The sequence below is a fragment of the Harpia harpyja genome, chromosome 16 (genome assembly GCF_026419915.1).
Source record: "Harpia harpyja isolate bHarHar1 chromosome 16, bHarHar1 primary haplotype, whole genome shotgun sequence".
In the NCBI taxonomy this organism is placed as follows: Eukaryota; Metazoa; Chordata; class Aves; order Accipitriformes; family Accipitridae; genus Harpia; species Harpia harpyja.
The window spans coordinates 27,249,105-27,266,213 of NC_068955.1; the positions used below are offsets into that span (position 1 = coordinate 27,249,105).

Sequence of the window (17,109 nt, forward strand, 5' to 3'; positions counted from 1 at the left end):
CTCTGAAGACAAACTCACCGGTGAGGTCGTAGGTCCGTACGCTGAGCTTTCCTTCATTTCACTCTTATTTATTTCTTTATTGCTTTCATTTTATTATCTAAAAATGCTGAGAGGTTAGAAAAGAGTCAGATCAAGTCAATGTGTCAGGCTAATGTTTAACCTTAAATTAAAACCTCCCAGATAAAAAGGGAGTGTACTACAGATTTCACAGCTAAGTCCCCCGCTCCAGCCTGCCTGACAGAAGCATCAGTAGCACTAGGGTCTAAGTGCATTCAGCACCTTCCTAACTCATCCTTAGCTATTTTTTTTTTCCTTCTTAGAAGTGAACTGGATTAAAAAAAAAAAAAGTCTCCTAGCTGAATAGTCTTTCTGTTTATTATTTGTCATTGATGAGCTCCAGATAAGCTTCAACTTTGCTGTCAACTGAGCTAATTTGTTCGGAGCGACAGCTACAGAAAACCAGAATCCTCCATCAGAGAATTGTCCAACTGGTGCTATGTCAAACTTTGTAGCTCCAGAAGTCAAAAAATTTGTGGCTTGGGACTATGTTGTTTTTGCAGCACTATTTTTAGTATGTGCTAGCATTGGAGTCTTTTTTGCTGTTAAAGAGAGGAAAAAGAAAACTTCAAAGGAATTTTTGGTGGGTGGTAAGCAGATGACATGTGGACCAATCGCTTTTTCTCTCACGTCAAGTTTCATGTCAGCAGTAACCGTTCTGGGGACACCCTCCGAAGTTTATCGCTATGGGGCATCCTTCGTGCTATTCTTTCTTTCGTATGCGCTTGTCATCATTTTTACTGCTGAACTTTTTCTACCTGTATTTTACAGATCTGGCATTACAAGCACTTATGAGGTAAGTAAAAATTATTAAAAAAAGGCACTATTCTAACATAAAAGTCAGTATCATGCATCTAGATGTTTTTAGAGAAAAATCTCTGACAGAAGACTTTCTGCAGTGTTTTACAGAACAAGTCTATTGATACCTTAATTATTTTTAGAAACGGGTTGCATTATTCAAACTTGTTATTTATATTGCGTAAGTTAAAAACAAATTAAGGGTCAGAGCACCTGTTACGCATATATGGCAAAGACAGGATACGGGTTTACACAACAGCACCAAATTAAGTTACAGCTGGAAAATATTTAAAGCACATCCAAATGCTTCTGATCTTACAAGTAACTATTCCACTCTGGTTTAGAAAGTAAGTATTAAAGACAGACTTTAAGAACAAAATTCAATAGTATCCAATTCAAACTTGGTGTAGATCTGGCAATTTGGTCCAATTGATTATAAAAGTGGACTATTTGATATCTAAAATCTGAGGTGGGAGGAAGGGATAAAGAAGAAGAAGATGGCAGGTCTCTCTCAAAAAAAAGAAGTCAGGGCTGGAGAATGAATTCAGGGATTCTCTAGGAAATGAAATGAGGAACCTCTGAATTTTCTGGAGGTTTTTGCCTGGCATTCCTTCTGGAACACATTATTTTCTTCATATGCCAGTTCAATAGTTAAAAAAAAAAAAGAATAATCAGTAGTCCTCATGATGTTATTGCTAGGAGCACAGCGTGCAGCCCTTATCATCTGCACGCCCATAGGGCAGTTATTGAGCATTTGGGAAGAGCCTTTCAGTCACTTTAATCAACTGCCACAAATTTGGTTGCTCCTGTTTGTGGACAGTTTCAACTAAGCAAGAATTGGATGAAGAAAGCCGCGTTAGTTCGCGAGGAGCTTCGTGATAACAGAAAGGCTGCTGATGTTCTATAAGACTAAACCCCAGGAGGGGCTTTGGTCAAACAGCTCTGCCTGGGTATTTGGAAATATTTCAGTTACAGGTTGGAAAAAAGTAAAATTGACCATCGATTCCCACTGCCACGAGTAACTGCATTTTCTAGCTGGTTTTGATGCAAGATGAGAGAATGAATTACTTTTCTCATCTGAACCACCAAAGGTGTCATTGTAGCCAGAGAGTCCCTTCGAGCATGCTGGAAAGATGACTGTGCTGACTTCATGAATTTTTAGAAACAAGTCAGGTTACATAAATTAGCTATTTATTTGCATGGCAGACTGCAGGGCTTATTATGCAAGAGACACAAGAAAGAGGAACATGAACAAAATTAATAAGAAAGCAGCTGCTTTGGAAGTACTACGCCTAAAGACTTGTAAAAGAGAGAAGACTAGTACAGCCTGCGCCTGGTGCCTGCTGGGGAGCGCACGGGACCATGGCCCAAGGAGAGAGCCAGCCCACCCGAGGCTGCGTGGGAGGCACCCACGGAGTTAGCAACGCAGATTTAGTTTTTCTGGTCAACTTTACAGAGAGACTCGGGCTTAAAATCTGGGCTTTTGGGGCTAGAGATCTACTCACCTCTGCAGTTGTGTGGTAATTGGGAACACCTCTCTCCATCCACCTGGAAGTCCATAAGAACCCCGCTTGCCTTTCCATATTAATGATGATGCGCAGATTTGGCTCTAGACTGAGACAGAGCAGGTGAGAACGGCCGCTTAGCTCAAGCACTGTGAAACAATATGTTGCTGCTTCTCCACCTGCTCCACCACCACTTTTGTCACTCCAGGAGTTAAACTATGCTCTTTCTCCTAGAGATGACCTCTAGTTTCCTCTTCACATAGTTGGAATATGCTTTCATTTGAAGTTTAAACTTCTTTTCCTTGCAGCCCTTGGGCTCTTCCAGTTATTCCCAATACAAAGCAGATACTGATCACTGCAACCCAACACATAACTTCAAGTACACGCTACTGATAGGAATATTTCTTAAATGTAATTATTGCTATGTGTAATAACAATCATGCTCTCCTGCTCATTACTCATAGCAGAAGTGCCAGCTGCCAGTAATTTACTTGCATAGCAAGCTGTTACTCAGGGCGAACAGAAGGTTAATAGCTGTGTCACAGATGCTACATGTGCAATTTACTGAGATTCCTCTTTTTCCTAGTATTTGGAGTTAAGATTTAACAAGATTGTCCGTCTTGCTGCAACATTGATCTACATCCTGCAGACGGTAGGAAGACACTGACTCTTTGTTTATGCTAATCTCACTCAACATTTATTTTGATGGACTAGTCTCAGACTGTGCATTTTTTATAATGAGATGTTTTAATGAGTACTCTTTTTTTCTTAATTTTTTCACTTGGACTGTGAATGTTAAAAAGAAAGAATGGTTGCTTTCCTAACTTTCTAGCTTGCTCCTGTTTAGGATTACAAATGCTTCTCAGATTCTTGGTCTCTTTAGGTTCCCTTGAAGCCTCTCTCTTTCCAAATGAGCGGATTCTGCCTTTCTTGAGAAGCTAGATGAGCTGTACTGGGTACATTTAGTTCACCAGTTACCCATTTACGACACGGGGGTGAGGCTATCTCATCGCAAAGCAGCTGCACGTGGCAAGGGCTGCTCCCAGTGCCGGGTCCCAGGGACTAAGCCCCCCAGCCCACGGGGCAGAAACCGCTGCCTGGTGTGTGCAGACTCCACATCTGTGCACTGCTCTGCATTACCATAAAGCCCTGACTGGCCACTCCACCCCCCTGTGTGTACAGCGTAAATAACGCTCCTGGCTCTCGGATGGAGAGATTGAGCAGAGACTAGCTTTACTTACCCCCCAAAACACCACTTTACTACTACTACTACTTAACTTTTCCTACTTACTTTACCAAAAGAAACCAAACTAAGGAGCCAGCCAAAGCATTATTGTAGACATCAAATAGCTTTTTTGCCCTTTGATTTAAAGCTTCACCAAGTTTCTCAAAAGGCTACATTAGTTATGTATTTGATGGAAATCTTGGGACATTGGCAGACATTTCTTTCTACATTAATTCCATGTTATTAATTCCCAAACCTTTAGCAGTAGATTTGAATGCGTATTGACTTCCAGGCTTTGTTTCTCCCTCAGTTCTGTCAGAACATACACGTGAAGGGCATTGAGTCGGCCACTTTGAAAGGGATTGAATGGAACAAGGGAAGTTGAATTTCCAAGATCAACCCAAGTTCTCTCTGCATCACGGTTCATGTTTTCCCGAGAGCTCCTCTTTCCATTTGACTAGGATATTTTTGTCATCTACTCATCTTAGCAATGGGTGAAATAAGTAATACTGAGACAGCCAATGGTCCTTCCAGCAGAAAAGAATTAAAGCAAAGATTTTTTGTTTTGTAAAGGCTGAAACAGAAAAGCCATATACAATACAAGCTGATCTAAAGAAACCCCTAGATCTGGTATTTTGCTCTGAGCCCCACTCTAAACAGAAGCCTTATCACTGAGCATTCACATACATGTTTTTTTCATGAACTTTTTCTCCTTCAGATCCTTTACACAGGAATAGTGGTTTATGCTCCATCACTGGCACTCAACCAAGGTGAGTTCCCATACTGCACTACATGGCTACCCCAAATAATCACACCACAAGACTGTCAGAATAAATAAAGTGAGGAAAATAGATGAAGAAGTCTTAAAAAAAAAAAAAAAAAATTCCTCAAAAGTTCTGTAAGAAGATTTTTGCCTGCACCTCGTAGCTCTGCATTTTTGACTCCCCATCTCTCTCTCTCTCACTCCAGTACATTAGCAGGAGCCTCGCGTTTGCTGTTCTGCTCTCCTTTGCACTCAGTAACCACCTGAAGAGGTTAGCAATGAACAATTTCTCAACGTCCTGACAAAGTTCACTGTACAAGCTGACGATCCAAGACCGTACTCTGTACTTTGATTCCCCCCTTCCCCGTCTCCCGTGTTCAGATTCCCATGGGCATAACTCCACTCAGCTGGAGCTGAATGCTGTGCTGCTGTCTGTCCACACGCTTCTTTAATTAATCTTTGCAAATCAGGCATACAGCATCCAGCATGATAGATGGGACTAGTAATTTTACTGCCGCAGGGCATAAGGAATAGGCATGGCCTAACTCCTAATTTCACCAAAATCGATAGGAAGAGAGTGGGAGGCTCTTTTCCTTGTTTGTCATCTGAATTGCATCCAGTTTGCCCAATCCCACCTCTGGCACAGCGCTGAGCTTCCTTCCTCTGGAGCTCAACTGAATTTTATGTGACAGTTCATGTTCGTTATTGGGCCATGGTAACTCTGCTAATAAAAGAACCTTTACAAATAGATTTGCCTTCACAGACTATGCCCGGTGGGAGAGACTTCAATATAAGCCAAACCAAAATTTGTACATCTTGTGTAAAGTAACTTTAAGAATTAAAATGAACATGAAAAGTTGTTTTAATGCAGCACATTTTAGCGTTAAACTGTTTCTAGTTGCAGGGAATGGAATTTTGTTTGGGGTTGGTTTCTTTTCTTCGGATTCTTTGGAAATCTCTGAAGAACTTGATTTCTCAAGAGAAAATTCTGGACTAAGAACAGAAGGAAAGCATTGCCTATAAAGCCGTGTCCTATAGGAATGACGTTTTTGTTTTGTGCAATTATACTTCTTAGGTATTACTTATGCACACCATTCAAAGTTAGTTAAATACACTTTGCAAGAAAGCAGCAACGCAAAATGGTATCTAGTAGCGTTAGGAAACCTGAACAATCCAGCAAAGTGTCTAATAGACACAAAAGATTAATTTTAATAGTCACTCCCATCCTTCTAAGGCTAAAGGATCATAGCTTTTCTGTTACCATCCAGATGGCCTACCTCCATTTTGCTAACCATTTGGTTTTCTTTGGTTTCACAGTCACTGGATTTGATCTCTGGGGCTCTGTAGTTGCAACAGGAATTGTCTGCACTTTCTATTGCACTCTGGTACGTAACAGGCATAACCGAACAGCTGGAACACAGATTGTTAATTCAACCATCCTTTATACATGACAGGCTATTGCAGAAGGGCGGCTTCTAAATGCAGTCGGAGTGACTGAAGTTTAAAGTAGGAGAACATAGAGATAAATTTCTTTTAGACTCTGTGGTATAACTAAGTCTATTTGGAGAAAAAAATATTTCCTCTCAAATCCTCTGCTGTACGTTTCAAGGTTTAAACCAGACAGCTTGAGGCAGTGTCCAGATAAAGAGGCGATAACCTTCCCCTGCCATACTAAATCTTTTGAAAAGACTATTCTTCTTATCTTTTACAAGTTACAGACTGAAAAAACATTGTAATGAAAAATGTGCCTCTGGTGTCACCCCAGATCAAGAACAGAGTGATGAAAGCTAGGAAGGACAATCAACAAGTCAGAGAGAGCTCTGCTTCTGAGTGGAAGCAACATGAGACCCCGGATTACAAAAAAGCTGAACATCACAGTGGAACTGGCAGAGCCCTGGGGCTCAGCACACAACCTAAGTTCTGTTCTCATTACCACTAATGAATTTTTTTCAATATTTCACTCCACCCTCGTTGAAAACACTTATTATGTTGCTCTAGTACAGATTTGATCAAATATAAAAGTAGCTATGGAGAAAGCCGAAGTGCAAACTTTCTGGAGCTAATTTTCGGTGTTAGGCTAATTGTGGACACTGTGGCTCTGAGAACTGTACAGAGTGCTATGGGAAGTACAAACAGGCCAGCTTGTATTCCCTAAGCTTTTGTTCCACACCGTGATATATCCTTCAAATGCATATAAAGGAGGCAGAAAAAAAAGCATTTAACCGGAGGTCAAATATTCTCATATGACTGTGGACAAACCATTTAGGCTGTGTCATTTTCTGACCCGCAAAAATACAACCTTCATGGGAGAATACAAAGAAAAGTCCTGATTTGCTAGATGCTATACATACAGCTCATGAGCTCCCAAAATAAGGGGTCTTTCTACCTTGTGCTGTACTTGAACAAGAGGAAAGAAGATGAAAGTACGCACTTTCTGTTTGTTTTAGGGAGGATTAAAAGCTGTTGTCTGGACAGATGCATTTCAAATGATTGTCATGGTGGTTGGCTTCGTGACGGTTTTGATTCGAGGAACTACTCTGAACGGTGGATCGACCAAGGTCTGGGAAGTTGCCTATGAAGGATCACGACTAAACATATTTGAGTAAGAAACGAATGGTGCAAACCTTTTCTTTTTGTATATTTAACGTTCAGAAATCTATCATGGTTTAACCCCAGCTGGCAACTAAGCACCACGCAGCTGCTCGCTCACTGCCCCCCTCCCAGTGGGATGTGGGAGAGAATTGGGGAGAAAAAAAAAGTAAAACTCGTAGGTTGAGATAAAGGCAGTTTAACAGGACAGAAAAGAAGAAAATAATAATAATGATAATAATAATAATATGACAATAATAAAAATATTAAAAGAATTGGAATATCCAAAACAAGTGATGCACAATACAATTGCTCACCACTCCCTGACTGATGTCTAGTTAGCCCCCGAGCAGCAATCCATCCCTCCCGGCCAACTCTCCCCAGTTTATATACAGGGTGTGGCATCACATGGTATGGAATGTCCCTTTGGCCAGTTTGGGTCAGCTGCCCTGGCTGTGTGCCCTCCCAGCTCCTTGTGCTCCTCCAGCCTTCTCACTGGCTGGGCACGAGAAGGTGAAAAATCCTTGACTTACTATAAACTCTACTTAGCAACAACTGAAAACATCAGTGTGTTAACAACATTCTTCTCATCCTAAATCCAATACATAACACTATACCAGCTACTAGCTGAAGAACATTAAGTCTATCCCAGCTAAAAACAGGACAAAACCCTACCCTCAATAAGCCAAAAATACTCAGACTTGTTATTATATTATCAGTGAACAACCTCGGTGACTCAAAGAAGTCCACTCCCTATTTCTTCAGTTCTTGGGAATGCAGTTAACCTTCAGGAGAGCTTAACTCCTCTTTCTGTTACCCTCTTGGAAAAAATCAAAGCCCTGCTGAACTGAAAGGGAGCTTTGCCATTTTTCTTGGTGTAGTTACAAACGCAGCCCAATTATTCCTTCCAACTCTATTTATCTTTCCTTTTCTGTTCATAAAACTGGGACTTTGTTTTAAGTACACTCACCAGAGCAGCTAGCAACGGTGCACCAGTGCACTGGGACAGCAAACTGGCCTTCCTTTGGCTGTTTGTGGCATTGACTGAAAAGTTCATTGATCAAGGCAAGTCACTGACAGAATCTAGCAGCAAGATCAAATGTTATCTGCTATACCTATCAAGATTAGCAGAATTGCAAAGATGACAGATGCAAGACAGAAAGATGTGCTTGTACTGGTTAGAATTACCGAGTAATGAAATTTCATTGTAAGAAGAAAAAAAAAAAAAAAAGATACCACTGCACCTGAAGCAATTTCTTGTAAAGGAAATAACACGTCATGGTGATGTAACTAAGAGCTTGGAGGATTTTTAGAGTTTGGGAAGTGGCTTTTTTCCTTGCAGAGGACAGGGTCCCACGCAGGATGGCTTGCAGGTCTGTTGCTGCAATATGACACAGATCTGAAATCAGAGCATAAGCAGCCTTATAAATGTGATTTATCTCAATTAATTGGTCCTCTGACTGACTCTGCATAATATATGTTTATCCTGACTTGATACTAATGTGTTCCAATATAAAAGTATAAAAACCCTTCCAAACCTAAACACATTAATAGTTGTCTGTGCTGGAAAACAGTATTACCAATGCAGTACTTCTGATTCAGAGGGTAGGACATAGCAGATAGTTCTGAAAAATCACCTACCTCTTGCTAAATAAATGTGTGTTTAAATAAGTGAACTGAATTGCTTCTTTCTCTCTTCTAGCTTTGATGTCGATCCTCTGAGACGACATACCTTTTGGACAATCGTTATTGGGGGAACATTTACATGGCTAGGGCTCTATGGAGTTAATCAGTCCACAATACAGAGATGCATTTCTTGCAAATCGGAAAAACATGCTAAACTGTAAGTTACCTGTCACTAACCTATTCTAGCAATCAAACATACTGACGTGGAATTACACTAAGTTTGTCAGTTATGTTAAATATCGGGATCCCACTGGGTAGTAGTAAGCTAATTTTGCTCTGCTGGTCTTACTCCCTCTGGCCCTAAATGACATAAATAAATGCAGAAAGAAAAACAGGTAGCTATCTATCTCTTGCAGTTCAGTAATTTGGGGTCAGGCTGCCAAACTTATCCTCGGAAGCAGAGCATGGAAAAGATGCCCACACAGAAGTTGTGCTATCTACAGCTTTATTGGAAAAATGTATTTATTGGAATCGTATTTATGTTGTATTGTATTAAAAGCGGTTATTGATTTAATGGGGCACTATAGTACAAGGTATTATTTAAATAAAATTAAATCAATAAATAATCACACTCATTTTTCTTAAGGTCATGACAGATTATAGGAATTTATCCTGTGGAAAATTCAGTCTCTGAAAAATGTTTGGAAGTCACAACAGCGAGAACATCACTAGTAACAAGTTCTGAAAGACTTTCGGGTCTCAGTAGCACAGCTCTGAACTGGCCTTAGCAAGAGACCTTGCGTAAGGTGACATCCAAACACGACGTAGGCTGTATAAAACCCGACAGCTCTCAGGAACTACGGGATTACTGAACCGCAGCCACACAACCTCCCCAGCAGATGCTGTCACCCACATCCATCTCATGGACTAGTGAAAAATAACATTGCAGCCACGACAGAATCCATGCAAAATAATACTCTGCCTAGCTTAAAGGGCAATCAGTAACGACAGAACCAACAGGCAAAACCCTGCTCCTACAGGGGACAGGAGGGACAGACCCAGCACTCGGTGCAGCCCATTCTGCATACAAGTTACAGGTCTCTTCCAGCTATACTGAGTTACCTAGAACCTCTATCCTCGCCCTCTAGCATAAAGAGGCTGTGTTTTTTCCATGTTTTTTTTTTAAATCACTATTGCATACAATTTCTTATCCTGGTGATGCCTTTAAGAAATTATATAGCTAGCTTTGAACTATATAGCTAGCTTTGATTAAGGTGTCTCCCCCCAAAATTAGAAATAAAAATAGAAAAGCTGTTACAAGTTAGTTAACTTGTATTAAACAGTTTCTCTCCTTTGTTCTAGGGCACTTTACCTGAATTTATTGGGACTTTGGACAGTTCTGGTGTGTGCGGTATTTTGTGGTTTGGTGATGTACTCTCATTACAAGAGTTGTGATCCTTGGACTGCTGATTTCATTTCAGCACCTGATCAGGTACAGATACCCATTACTATAATTTGGAGCTGCTTTGGGCCCAGACATAGCACGCATAGAGACAGTTTAAGTTTTGTGGGATGCTTTACGTCCTTTCAGCACTCAGGCACTAAGGTGGTTGCCAAATCAGGGCTAGAGTATACCTATTCGGCACTCCTGCAGTATTAATCTGATTGACCGCTTCTGCCAAACGACATCCCCTTCGCTCAAAATCTGACACCCCTTGTCGGTTGGAACAAAACCACAATTTAGCAACGTGCTCAGAAGCAGCTAATTCTCTTCCATTACCCAGGAAAACCTAACTAATTGCTTGTGTTGCTCTTGTGCTCCTTCTACCCCAGCTCATGCCGTATTTTGTTATGGACATTTTTTCTTCGATGCCAGGAGTCCCAGGACTGTTTGTTGCCTGTGCATTCAGTGGAACACTAAGGTCTGTGAATCTGAAATGACATTTTAGCTGCATACCATTGATTTCTTGAGGACCCAAATGACATTATAACATGAAACCCTAAGAAAAAAGCCCAGCTGTTTTTCTTAGCACATTGTAGGAAGAAGCAGTAGTGCTTTGTCGAGTTACATTATATTTATGCCAAAGTCTAGCTCCACTTCTCCAGTATGTTTTTAACCCAAATACATTGTAGAATAACACTATCGACACAACCAAAAGGGTATAAAAACTGAGAAAACACCAGTTCTCTCTGTAAAAGGGTTCAGCTTCCTGAAATACCTTTGGAGCTGCTCGTGGTGAAATTGTCTTTACTCAACCCGACAGCCACAATACCATAGTTCGGGATAGAGACCTTCTCAAGAAGTCTATCTGCACATGAAACTGAGTTAGACTGGGAAAAGAGATGTCTGCATAGAGAAGTTTCAGAAACTGTGCTGCATGTTATTGTAGGTTCTACCTCTACAGGCCAAACGTCAATACTTCCTAGGACATTAGACAAAGAGACGATTCAAGTTCACAGTGACATTATTCAAATGCCATAGAGTCAATCTCCAACAGGCTCTTTCTAAAGACTCTTATCTGTAGAAAAAGCAGGAGAGTGTTATCAAAACAGGAAAAAAAAAACCAAAACAAAACACAACCCCAAACAACAACCCCCCCCTGCATAACATAAAAGGCACTGGCTGCTCCTGACAGGAGACTAAAAGAACACAGTTAAGGGCACTGAGTACCAAAGACTGTGCTGTAGGTATTGACACTGCCATAGTGTCACAACAAATTCACAGGGATCGTATTCACCAAATATGGGTTAACTCACCTAGCTAAGAGTCAGACTATTCCCATTCTATATTTTTGAGTTATGAGAGAAAACAGAACAGGCATTTTGTGGAGGAACAGGGTATCACTAGTGGCCACTGCACATCCTTTAACTTTTAAGGGAGTAATATCTTTATTCTGGAACTTGTCTATATTTTGAAGGTCTTTGCAGCTTGGTAAACTGAGGGGTCAATTAGGACGAGTTTCCATCTTGTTCTGTGCCAGCGTGAAGCAGGGCCCCTAGCAATCGCAGAAGAAACAGAAACCTCACCTGCATCAGCAGCGTACGTGAAAAATACTCTTCAAGAACTGTACATTTTATAGTATTAGTACTGAACAAGAGGCAGCATTTCTCTATAAATACAACTTTCTTTCAGATTACATTGTTTCCTACTTATTTAACATTTTTCTCCATTTCTACAGCACGGTAGCTGCCAGCATCAACGCTTTAGCAACTGTTACCTTTGAAGACTTGGTCAAGAAATGTTTCCCAAACCTCTCCGAGAAGATAAGCACATGGATCAGCAAAGGCTTATGTAGGTACCCCGGGTGGGATCCATTTGTTTAACGGCAAAGATGTCCATCCCCCCAGTTGCAATTACTACAGGAGGAAACAGGGCAGAATTTTATATACTTGAAGCCTTGAGAATCTCAGACTCTGAAATGATTTGGAGAACAGTTCTGTGAGTAGTGAAGAGCGCTGTCTAAGGACACTACTTCAGAAACACACTTGTGCTTTGGAAACCTTCGCAGGAGCATAACCCTTTATAAAAAACTCTCAGGATGAATGTCAGCATGACACTTCAGTAAAATTAAGCATGTGCACTATATGGAGCACTACCCAAAATCCTCTGAAAAGTTTTGTCTACTGAAAATACTGGGGAACACTCTGGGATCTTCTTTACAATACAGAAAGAATATCAATGTAGTTATTACCACATTACTCTATAGTAGTATTACTAAATATTATTATATTATAGCAGTACAACAAGACACTTCTATTCAAAATTAGAGTATCACATAAGCAGGTTGTTCAGTTTTTCAGAGGAAAACAAAAAATGTAAAAAAGACAAATGAAAAAGCGACCATCAAAATATGAAATGTGTCCAAAGGGATCTGAATTTTTTTACAAGTATTGCAGTAATACCATAACCCTTTTATAAGTATTGTAATAATATCATAACCATTTGTCGATGTTGGCAAAGATCACAGAAGAGCCAAACCAATACTTTCTCTGTAACCGTCTCCAACCTTCTCTGTTCCTGCTTTTCCACTTACTACTCAATTTCTGCACTCAGGACCTAGAAAGATCATTTTTACCTCTGAAACCAAGGTGTGCTAGCACAGAAGATGAGTTTTGGTTGGCTTTCCTCAAGACTATTACATACAGAGTTTTGCCTACCACAAAGTTCAAACTGGTGTCAAAGGAAGAAAGTCGTGCTGTTTATCATTGCTCAATGCATTCATTAGATTATTTTAAAAGTGTTATTTAATGGCAACAGAAACAGAAACAATTCTACACGAGGCATAACTTCTAAATTAATTTCATTGCTACGTTCCGCTTCATAAGAAAAACCAACCAACCAAACACCCAACAAGACTTCACGCAAGATGCTGCTGCTGGGTGCTTAACGGTTTGCTTTAAGCATCAAAGCCCAGAGTGCAAATTCCTCCATCCTGCCCGGTCACTTCGGACTAGATGAATTAGAAATCGCCCACGCTATTAACGAGCACTGACAACCTCGCTGCCTGATCTTTTCCAGGTATATTATATGGTGTCCTGTGCACTTCGATGGCTGCAGCAGCATCGCTGCTGGGAGGAGTTGTGCAGGTATCTCTTGCTTCAGAAATGCAATGAACTGAACAAATAATGCTGACAGCCCTGGGGACTGCTAGATTACCTGAACAATTCCTGTGGATGCTCTGCTGAGAGGAGCAACTAGGAAAAAAAAAAAAAAAAATCATAAATCTCCCAACTCCTTCACTATTTGCTCACTGCTGGGAACAACACTGAGTGTGATTCACTGTGCACTGAAATCCCTGTCGGTCCCTTCTCCGCCACCATTTCCCACTAAAATTACAGACCGACACCAGAACTGCGCACGCTCCCTCCAGCTGCTGCACTAAGCTCCTGTCTCTTCTCTGCATCCGCAGGCTTCCCTCTCCATCCATGGGATGTGTGGGGGGCCCATGCTGGGATTATTTACCCTGGGAATTGTGTTCCCTTGTGCTAACTGGAAGGTAAGAAAAAAAAAAAAAAAATCCTTACCTAAAAGAAAATCTCTTGGTGTTGTTTGGTTAAAACTTCATCTTGAAAATTGTTTGCGTTTTTTAGGTTTAGTCTCTGGGCTGCTTTTCAGATTTAGAGCCTGAGGAGTCCAAGATCTGCTTAGAGGTCCCTTTTCACTGTCTGAATTTATCCCATTTGAATTTAACTCTACCCAATTGTGGAATAATTGGTGATTAGATCCACATGAGGGGTTTTTTTTAAATTATTTTTATTTCTGAGTTTCTTCTCTTTCATTAAAAAGAAAAAAAAAATATTCAATACTCGCCCCAGCCTATATTCACCTTGGGACGCACAGAATGATTTCCATTGCTCTGCCTCTGATAACTTAGGCAAAACACAACATGAGCTTATTTCATATCGCCCCATGAGCGGTCCCATCACATTTACCCAGAAGTAGAACTAAACTCTGTATTGCAGTTTTGATCATCACAGTTTTGCTTCAACTCTTATTACTAGAGGGCAATAAATCACCGTTTTATACTTGGGTTGAGAGAGAACAGAGTTGATTTACAGCGATAGACACTGTAACCAGTCATCACCTATGCCTGCCTAATTCACATTCGCAGAGAAGCACTTCCCACGCATCACCTTTAACAGTCTCTCTCTATACCTGCCAAGGGTGCAATCGGAGGCCTCTTAACTGGGATCACCTTAGCTTTTTGGGCTGGTACCGGCTCTTTCATTTACCCCGCACCACCGACAAAGTCCATTCCTCTGCAACTGTCGACTCTCAACTGCACGCTGGCTAACAGCACCGAGGAGCTGACGACGGCGGCTCCGACAGCGGCTCCCGACAGGTATTTATTTTCCTTATCGTTACCACTTAAGCCTGCGTTTTGGCACAGCGTGCAGCCCGAGCCTACAGCCAGTGACCACCGAGGGGGCTGGGAGCACGGACCGCTGCCGGATCGTACACTGACTGCAGCGGGAGCTGTGTTTTGCTGGCACGGTCGAGAGACAGCCTAAACGTACCCGTCGGTCATCACTAGCTGCTTTTGTCACCTCTTCGCAGGCCTTTGCTGGCAGATACCTGGTACTCCCTGTCCTACCTGTACTTCAGTGCCATCGGCTGCCTAGTCTGTGCCATCGCAGGGCTGTTGATAAGCTTTATAACAGGTTGGTGTTCTATATATATATATATAAATGCTTTTGCACAAGAATCTGACTCAGCTGTTAAGAGAGTTTTAAAGAATTCCTGCAAGCAGCTCATGAGACACAGACTTGGGGAGAGTGGGATGCTCTGATCCCACTCTCCCCACCTCATGGGCTGAGGCTCCCAAAGCTCACGCCTAGCTTTCCATAGACTTACATACCATTATTTTCTCCTTTCAGGCCCTAGTAAAGGAGAAGATATCCCACCAGTGTTAATTAAGCCAGTCTGCAACCTGTTTTGCTTTTGGTCCGAAAGGCTCAAAATTTTCCTCTGGTGCGGCGTGCGGCACGACAGCCTGGAGGTGAGTACCCGAACCCACGGGCTCAGCCCCGCCGCGGCCGGGAGCCGCGGGCGTACGTACGCGAGGGCACGTGCCACGCCGAGAGCAGACTGGCTTTCAGCAATCACGCTTTAAAGCTGTGCAAGGGATGCTGCGTAGGCACGGCAGACTGGAAATGAGATCAGCCAAACCCCGACCCGTGTTGGTCAGTAATAAGTTACCTATTTTCCCTGTTTGCGCAGCACACGGGGACTTGGGGTCTCCAGAGACAAACAGCCCTCGGGACGGCCAGCAGCCCGTGAAATGGGGACTGACCTCCCTCTCCCTGCCTTCCCCGCTCCAGCAGCCGAGCAGGGACAAAACCGCACTTTACACCCCAGAGAGGAGTTCACCGAGCTCCTGCCTCCTCCCACCGAGCACAGAGAGAAAAACTTTAGCACTTACACATCCACAAAGCTCTCCTGCCATCCTCACCTTCAGACCTGGTCCATCAAGCAGAGCTGCAGCCACCAGTGCCGGGCTGCTCCTGCCCACCACCTCCTCGGCAGAAAGAGGAGCAGCTTTTTCCCCAGGTGTCTCAGGGCTTCGTAGCTCGTTAACAAGCCATAAAGGACGAGCACCTCATTTTCTTGCATTGTTGTTAACAGTTTGCAGAGCAACAACATTGCCGCATCTTAGCGGAATCTGCTAGGTTTATAAAAGGGACATAAAGCAATATGTATGTTTTCAGCTCCTTCAGAGTACTCTATAGTTACCTTTAAACCTTGAAAGTAATCTTTCAGCTGCAAGGCTCACAGTATTTGGCAATAACGTAGAAGCTATCCTTCCACCCAGCTTGCATTAAATTTGACATTGAAGTTAACGATCTAATTTGGAGAGCAGCTGCGGCTCTAGGTTTGCTTCAGCTGTTTCACTTGGCTTTTAGGTGCTCGACACAGACTTCGTCTAGAACTTTTCTAGAGAAAAAAAAAATCATCTCTATAAAAGCAGTAAAAAAAGCCCCCCACATATGCATTTATCTCCTTGTATTTGCTTAAAATGTAGAACGACAACATCAATCAAGTAGTTGCAGTGTGAAACCACTGAGGCAAGCTGTAGGCCAGACAAAAAAACAATCCGCTAAAATGTAGATAAATATGCAAATGAAAAACTAAATTTAAGTGATTGGGAATGCACCGAGGGCACACTTCAAGATTTTTACATGGACAAAGGAGTTTGAAAAGTTGTTTTTGTTGCTTTTGCCAAAGATTTTCCACGGAGGAATGAGAAAATCAGTGGTTGTGTATGGAGGAGACGCACGCTGAACTGTGGCTGTTTGTGGGTCTGAGAGTCATTTCATGTAGTGAAGTAACTCCTCAGATTTGTAAGAAAGGATGTAAAAATTTCAAAATGCAATAAAATACCCTTTAAGCCAAGGAAAAAAAGCAGTCTTCAAAATACTAGAGTATTTTCTTTCTTTTTTTCAGGTGGACTTCGAAAAAAATCTGCATAAAGTTATTGCAAACGAAACCGGAACAGATGACACCTTCAAGAATAATATCAACAAAGAAAACAAACGCCAGTTCCCTGATTACAATCCTGAGGAAAATTCTTATACTAATATGAGCAGAGAAACTCGTCTCTAGAAGCTGAGGGACAAGGGACATTTAATCAAACTTTATTTCTCCAGCTTCAGAAACGAAGAGCTCTCTTTATCGCATTTACCAGCTTGTAGATGACCAAGAGGGAACGATTGCTCTCTATAGCAATAAAGGCCAGATTTTTATTTACAAATTTCATGACAGACCTGGGAAATCATCGGAGAAGGGGGTTTTGGAAGCACTGCTTTTTCAGAAGAAATGTTTCATGAATCTTGTCGTGGAAGCTCCTGCTCAGAAGTAGCCACAACACGTCTCTATCACATACTCTGTTCGGTAACTAGTCATTGAAGGGAAACGTGCAAAGGTGAACTTGAGATAAAGCAAGACTTCGGAGAGGTTTCTGACGTCTCTCACTAAGTTGAGACTGTGAACTGCCCTCTGATAGAGGAATCCCCAGGGAGAGCCGGGAGGTCAGGCTGAGCTAGTC

General features: G+C 41.8%; 1 protein-coding gene across 1 annotated transcript; it reads left to right on the plus strand.

Moving 5' to 3' along the window:
- Positions 1–496: 496 nt before the first annotated feature.
- Positions 497–16,667, plus strand: SLC5A12 (solute carrier family 5 member 12). Its single transcript, XM_052811354.1, has 15 exons — positions 497–853; positions 2,947–3,012; positions 4,304–4,355; positions 5,666–5,733; positions 6,796–6,950; positions 8,640–8,780; positions 9,926–10,055; positions 10,397–10,485; positions 11,743–11,855; positions 13,083–13,150; positions 13,474–13,560; positions 14,228–14,406; positions 14,622–14,725; positions 14,942–15,063; positions 16,509–16,667. The coding sequence occupies exons 1-15, from the start codon at positions 497–499 to the stop codon at positions 16,665–16,667; spliced, it is 1,890 nt and encodes a 629-aa protein (XP_052667314.1).
- Positions 16,668–17,109: the final 442 nt, after the last annotated feature.